Genomic DNA, 7,861 nt, shown 5'->3' on the forward strand with positions numbered 1-7,861 from the left:
GCCTCTGCCTCTGCCTCTGCCTCTGCCTCTGCCTCTGCCTCTGCCTCTGCCTCTGCCTCTACCTCCCAAGTGGATTAAAGGCATGTGCCACCACAGCCTGGCAGCAAAGTGACTCTTAAGATTTTCCAGGCTATGCAACTTGGCTGGTGCAGGAGTTTGGGCTGAGCATATAAGTGAAGTTGTGTCATATCAAACGTCCTGTGAGCATAACTCTAACTGAAATAAATAAATAAATAAATAAATAAATAATAAAGCCCTGCAATTTGTCAAAAGCCCCAGGATGAGCACAGTCAAAGGATCCTGCTCATAGATGGAGTGTACACCACTTACTGCACATAGACGGCGTGCACACCACTTACTGCACATAGACGGCGTGCACACCACTTACTGCACATAGACGGCGTGCACACCACTTACTGCACATAGAAGGTGTGCACACCACTTACTGCACATAGACGGCGTGCACACCACTTACTGCACATAGACGGCGTGCACACCTCTTACTGCACATAGATGGCATGCACACCACTTACTGCCCAACCTAAATAAACAGTGCAGAGGTTTTCAGAGACTTTTAAAATCAACCCAGCCTGTGAACTTAGAGCATTTATAGTTATCAATGTTCTTGAGGGTGGAGTGACATCATTGGACGGAGTCTGAGCAGCAGACATTTTCATTCATCTAGAACACTGTTGTTGGTTCTGTTTGTGGCTGGCAGGCATGCAGAACAGACAGTTCTTTCCATTCTTTTACACTCATTACCAAAATACCACAGGCTCAGGTGGGTCCCAAGAGCATTTTAAATGTGTTTGCTTCTGGCTTGCCCTTTGCCTTGGCAGTCTGTTGCTTCATATCATCTCCTGCTCCAAACCTCACAGCCCTTTCCCTCTCTAAAGTGACGATGGCAAGGGCCAACTCAAGTGTTTGCAGAGGGTTGGGCTCCTCTTGTGGACTCCTGTTGTGTTCATCTGAAGAGTGAGGGACCTGGATACTCTTCCCAGCTTGGAGAAAAGAGAAGAGAGGGAAGGTGTGAAATCCTGGCCTTGGTAATTGGAGAAGTGGTGTCATGTGGTGTCAGCATAGATCCCAGCCACACAGAGAATGTCCCATTCCACCTGGAAGTGGAGGCCACAAAGGCAGAAGTACATCCATTAAAATGCTGACCGGTGCCTAGAGTGACTGTGTGACAAGAGCACTGTGCTGGGAATGTAATGACCACAGGAGATCAGCAGGTCTCAGCCCCTCTGACCTTTTGCTAGTCACCTCTGGACAGTGCACAGATACCAGAGTCTTGCCTGGTACCCACAGTCATGGACCCTTGGTCCCACCCAGCACCACCAAGGCCAAAACTTCTTTAGGACATTAAGCTCCAGGGTCAGTCTCTGACCTTAGCCAAGTAAGACCCTTCCCAACATGCCAGCCAATAAGAAAATGGACCTGAAAGTGGGCTGACACAGGGATGGATGGACACTCAGGCTTCTTCATGGGGACAGAGGAGAGCAGGACTCGCTGGCACCATGTCCCTCCACCCATGCAAACCTCCCAGCTCTGTTCTGAAGAGAAGCAATCTGTGGTCCTCTCCTTTTGGACAAAATAGCTGGTTCTCAAAGGGATCTTCCTTGGCCCATCGTCTTTATTGTTCTTTCAAGAGCCTTAAAGCCTTTTATAGAAGAAGCCAGGATAGGAACACGGAGATGGACAAGGGCAGGACAGAGGAAGGAATGTAAGGAGGGAGGAAGGTAAGGATGGAGGGGAGGGAGGGAGGGAGGGAGGGAGGGAGGGAGCGAGAGGCGGAGGGGAGAAGGCAGCTCAGAAAGAGAAGAGATGACTTCTTGTACAGTCGAACAGCTTCCTTTGTCAGAGTGGGAGAAACATCTTGCTTTATACTCAGCAAAATGTAAATGTATACAGAATGTTCCCGAGTGATTCTTTTTACATACAAATTATGATCAATTTCCAATCAGTGAGGGATGATAATTTGACCAGGAGCTGGAGAAGTGTATGAGCTAATGGGCAAGGGAAGCCTGTAGTCAATAAACAGAATAAAGTGACAAAGCCCCACCCCCATCTTTCCCCACAAGGAGACAGCACTCATGTCTGGGTACCAGCTGTGCTGCCAACCCTGTGGTCTTCAGTATTTACCTCACATTAACCCTAAGTTATCCACACCAAGACCTATTTAAACTCCAAACAAAATACCTTGAATGGGAAATGTTTAGCAACTAGACATCGCTACTCAGCTGAGAGTGTCACAATTATATTCCTACACACTGGGCTCATTGACTCCTGTCCCCAAGCTACCTGAGTGTTTAGCATCAGTTTACGGATGTAAACTGAGTTTTGAATTACACTCTTGGTTAAAGAAAATACAGAAGGAAAAGAAAATCAGCCATGTCTTCACCTTTGGCTTTCAAATGAAGAGCTTAATCCCCTCCCACAACACAACAAAGCCTCCTACCCCATGGCAGTACTAACCCTCAATTTCAGGACTAGTTACAAGAAATTAAAGTGAAGAAGACATTTAGAATTTAGTGTGTAAGAATGTATGCCAAAACATAATTAGTGCCTCTGAATACGAGCAGGTGGATTAGACTAATTTGTGGAATGCTGATGGAGAGACAACCCAGGGGATGCTGGGGAGAAGAAAAGAAGGGTGCCAGTGTCTCAGCCACTTGGGGTTCCTGCAGCGGATCTCACAGGGAAGGAAGGGGGGAGCGGAGCCCTGTTCTCCAGAGCCCTGGCCAGCATTACCCATTATTACGCATTATGCCTGCCTAGCATCATAGCCCTGGAAACCAGGGTCCAAGCGGCTAGGGCAAGGCTGTGTGCCTCGCTCAGTTCCCAGCTTAATTTATATGATAATTAGATTCTGCTGCCAGAAACAAGAGCATCTGCCAAAAGTAAAGTCCTCAGAAAGCCAAACGGAGGGTGATGTGTGCTGTGTGCCATCCGAGTGCTGACTAAGAGCTTTCTTTTATCTCCTTTTGAAGCCATAAAGTGCCCTTCGTGTTATTACTAGCCAGGAATTTTTTTTTAACAGTCCCGCGCTGACAGCAGTGATTTAACACTTGCACAAAACAATAGCACTTCACGCCACTTAATAAACCTTTGGGCTGTGCGACTTCCAGCTTTCTTGCTGGCTGGATTTTATGGTCTGGTAGCTCCCGAACAGTCTAGTATACAAGCCACAGAAACAGTGTAAAGATGATGTGAAAGAGGCTGTGTTTGGGCCCTTGCAGATGCATTTGATGAATGAGGCACACTCCATGACCACAGGCTCACTGAAAGATGCTTCGGTCCACTTTACCCGCTGAGCTGAAATACTACAATGAGCCTCTGGGGAAGGGTCAAGCTGAGAGCATGGTGGTTGGCCCAGCCCTACACCTAATTTTTCCCAAAACATCTGCCAGAGTAAGAATTAAGAATCCTAACCACCTGTTCACACTGCAGCCGCACGGCTGCCACAGCTACCCTTCTCAGGAACAGATCTATTCACCTTTCAAATATCTGAATACCAGGGGTGAGCAGCCTGGAATGAAATGATGCAGGCAACAAAGAGAGGCACTTTGCTTGGATAGACTCGAATAAAATCATGTTAAAGGAGGCAGAAAATAGCCGTGTTAACAGCACTCTCTCCTGGAAGGGAGGAAAGGTGGGGGATGGGCGAGTCCTTTAAGTCCCTAGGGTCTTGGTATTGTCATCTGAATAACAGAAGTAATAATGGCTGTGCCACCTATCTGTGAGGTTGGCATGAAGATCATATCACAACTGCAGGAATCATAAAGAATAAATTGGAAACATTCTTACCACGTGCAGAGAGACAATAAAGCCAGGTGGTGGCTAGGCTCATTAGCTCAATTTAATCATCTTACTTGTGAACACATATCAGATCAGCACACTGTGTCAATGAGATATACAATAGGTATTTGCCAAATCAATTAAATTTCAAATTGCAGGAAGATGCACACTTTGAGAACCATGATGTATTATAAAAATAAAGAGAATAGTTACACTTTACAAACTGCGTAATTTGTTTCACTCTGGCTCAAGGATTTTAGCAAGTAGCCATCTCCACGTAATCCGCTCATTCTGTTTACTGGGTGTTATCAGTGGGCATTCCTCAACCTGGGGTGGTTAAGAATACAGAAATCAAACGTCAAACTTCAGGAATTGTGGGGGTTCCTGCATTTGAGCACAACACTATGCCATGTTCTGATTAGGCATGGACTTATTTGTAAAAACCTAAGTCAACCAATGAGAAGCTGAAGACATAACTATCGTGAGGAGGTAGAAGGCACAATCACTCAAACAGCTCTTTCTAGCCCACTGCTTGCCCAACATTTTATATTGAGATAAAACCCACTGTCTGTGAGATGTATATTTCCCTGCAGGCCTAGAAGGCACACAGTTGGGTCTGTCAGATCTGTTTCTCTAGCCTCTCCTGTGCCTGCGTTCTAACCTGCTTTCCTGAGGGGCGTGTGGTAGCCCTGCCATTTATGCAGGCCCTCACTGGCCCTCTGGGATAGCACCCTGACCATCTCCTGGATGCCTGGATGCCTGCTGCCCGCTGCGGCTGCCAAGCTCCAGCATCTGGTACCCAACTGCTCCTCCCCTGCTGTGCACCCCCACTCCACTTAGAAGGGCACCGCAACCTCTACCTGCAATGCTTTCTTTCTTGCCTAGGATCTTCCTAGGATTTTGAATTAATTCTTCAAAATCTTTCATAGACACACTAGTGACATGTTTCTGTCTTGTGCACAGATTTAATTTTATTACCTTTTAGATTTATTATTATTTATTTATTATTATTATTATTATTATTATTATTATTATTATTATTATTGGTGTGTGTGTGTGCATGCACATGCATTTCAGGTATTCACATACCACAGCAAACATGTGAAGGTCAAAGAGCAACTTTGGAGTCAGCTCTCGCCTTCCACTGTGGACTCCTGGAACTGAATTTAGGTCAGCAGCAGGCTTACAAAACAATGCCTTACTCAATGAACCGTCTCATTGGCCCTTGATTGTACTAGCTGTCCTGCTTAAAGTTAGTGTTTCCATACTATTTTCATGACAGTGGATGCCCCTTCCACGAGGAAACTCCTGTGCTCAGAGGAGCCTCTGCCTGCAGACTCTCAAGAGCAGCGCCTCAAGGCCATGTTCTGAAGGATGAGCTTAGGTCATGCTGTGTTCTGCACAATTTCAGAAGATGTAAAGATTCAAGGAACAAAAATACAAGTGGCACAACTGCTGCTTCTCAATTAGATGTGAACACTAAAAGCTGACGCAATCAATTAAAAACGGAAAGATTTTTCTGTCTCTTCTTGCCACCGTTGCTTATCTAAACCTTCCATTCTAGGAATGCAGCAAAGAGGAGATTAGCTGCAATCTTCAAAGGTAAGGCCAAGTACTTTAGCTGAAAAGTAATTAGCTGAGGGGGTGGGGTGGGGGGAGTCATTCAAAACACAGTCTAGAGGTGGTAAAGAGCTCACACATAAAAGAAAGCAAATACTTTGGAAAGATCACTTCAAAAAATGCAAAGCAAGTTGCAACAGCCAAATATGTTTCTCACAAATGATTGTGGAAATAAGGCAGAAGGCAACACCTCAAAAAACTTTAACATCAGAAAATAATGACCAGAATTAACATTTTGTTAAAGGTTACATGAGGCACATTTACAACAGCAAGTATATGTTCTATGCACAGAAAGAGAGCTTTTTGAAAGAAAGAACACCTTGATAAATAAATGTCCCAAGACACAAACTACTAATAAATTTTTGGAAACACATCCAAATTCTCTAGAATCCAAAAATGTAAATTAAGGCCTGACATCATCTTAAAACTCTATGAGTGGCAAAAAATGAAAAGGATCCAGTGCAGGTATGGGTGCAGGCATGCGCACAGGCGTGGGTGGGCCTGGGTGCAGGCATCAAGGATGCAGGTGTGGGTGAAGGTGTGGGCGAGGTTGCAGGTGCGGGCCTGGATGCAGGCAGGCACTGGAGGCAAAAATAAAAAGGATCCAGTGCAGGCATGTGCAGGCGCTGGGGCAGGCATAGGTGCAGGTGTGGATGTGGGTGCAGGTGTCATGGATGAGGGCTCTCGGGCATGGGCGTGGGTGAGGGCACAGGTATGGGTGTGGTTGCAGGCTATGGCATGGCCTCAGGCAGGCATAGGTGCCCCTCTCTAAACACTGATAAGGAGGGGGCAGATCAAACCCACAAGCCCTGGAGGCTGACTTGGTACCACACTGCCAATTCTTTACATATCTACTCAAAGCAATTCCACTAAAGATACATCCTGCCGGCATGGTAGCTGAAGGCTGTAATTGTAGCACTTGGAAGGCTGAGGCAGAAATAGCCTCGCTTTAAGCCATCTGAGCTGCATAGTGAGACCCTGAGTTAAAAAACTACGACCAAACTATAGCTCAGTGGTAGACATAGGGTTGATCTCTAGCACCAATAACTATAATAATTAATAATAACAATAACACACAAGAGAATAATTACAACTATGTGCTCATGCTATCATAATTTATAACAACAAAAACATTAAACATTATAGGAAATGAACCAAGAGTGGGATCACTCAGTAGTCACCTAGTAGCATAGTATCAAGTAGCCCACTGTCTATATTGTAAATATTGTATATTTATTATTTTCCTAATGTGTATATGCACGAGAGTGTGTACATGACTGCAGGTCTCAAAGGCCAGGGGTGTTAGATGCCTGTAACTGGAGTCACGTGTGGTTATGAGCTGCCTGCATGAGTGCTTGGGAGGCAGCTTGGGTCCTCTGCAAGCAGAGACTCTTAAGCACTGGCGATCTCTCTGCCCCCCTCCACTGTAGAGTATTAATGAAAGAGTAGCACTATAAAATACACGGAACAATATGACCTAGGCTTTCTTAAATGATAAAGAAAATGGAAAGAACAGAAGAAAGTAAAGAAGAATAGAGGAAAGCAAAGAGTAAAGGATGTGTGTGTGTGTCTGTACATGTGTGTGCGTGCCTGTATGTGTGTGTGTGTGTGTCTGTACATGTGTGTGTGTGCCTGTGTGTGTGTGCCTGTATGTGTGTGTGTGTGTCTGTACGTGTGTGTGTGTGTCTGTGTCTGTGTCTGGATGGTGGTAAAGTGAGTTTGTGGGGCACAAATAAGAAGGAAAATGGCAGTCAGGATAATAGTGAAGAATTAACAGTGGTTATTGAGTAGTTTTCCTTTTCTCTGTATTTTTCTAAGTTGCCAGATTCCCTAAAACATCATTTTTACCATGTAGATAATCTGAATGGTAACTGTATCTGCACAAGTATTTTACAACTGGAGAGAAATCTCTCAGTAAGTCTGCCTTCCTTAGCCTCTGAAATGGTTGTCTGTCGTTCCGAGTTAGGTACTGGAGAATTTATCATTATCATTATTATTATCATTATTATTATTATTACAAAGTAGATCTAGTTACAAAGAGAAAGAAGAAGAAAACAAAAGGAAGGGAGGAGAGGAAGGATGAAAGGTGGGGACGGGGAGGGAGCATGGGAAGGAGAGCTCAGGGGCAGGGGCAGGCGGGAGAAAGGGAGTAAAGCCTCCTGCACACCCAGAACCCCTTTAAACCATTTGATGTTCCTGAGGGAAGCAATGTAGTGGCAGTGGGGCCTGAAACACCATACCCGGAAGCAGATGCTGGTTGGTCAAGAGTTAACACCCTTCTGGAATACCTCATGCATCACATGACCTGGGATTAATAATGGCCACATTAGCAGGCAGCACCCAAAGAAGTACGGTTGAAACAGCTTCAGAGGCAAACCCAGCTCCAACCCACACAGAGCCCAGTCCCCACCCAGATCCAACCCACACAGAGCCCAGTCCCTAC

The 7,861-nt window shown here is 45.4% G+C and overlaps 1 protein-coding gene across 1 annotated transcript in view; it reads right to left on the bottom strand.

The window, feature by feature from the left end:
- Positions 1-3,843: 3,843 nt before the first annotated feature.
- Fsip1 (fibrous sheath interacting protein 1) overlaps positions 3,844-7,861 on the bottom strand; it is a 55,148-nt gene continuing 51,130 nt past the window's right edge. Inside the window, exon 11 of the mRNA XM_021194418.1 lies at positions 3,844-4,125. Coding sequence (XP_021050077.1) covers positions 4,036-4,125 — 90 coding nt within the window. The 3' untranslated portion in view covers positions 3,844-4,035. The remainder of the gene's footprint in view (positions 4,126-7,861) is intronic.

The sequence above is a fragment of the Mus pahari genome, chromosome 3 (genome assembly GCF_900095145.1).
Source record: "Mus pahari chromosome 3, PAHARI_EIJ_v1.1, whole genome shotgun sequence".
Classification (NCBI taxonomy): domain Eukaryota; kingdom Metazoa; phylum Chordata; class Mammalia; order Rodentia; family Muridae; genus Mus; species Mus pahari.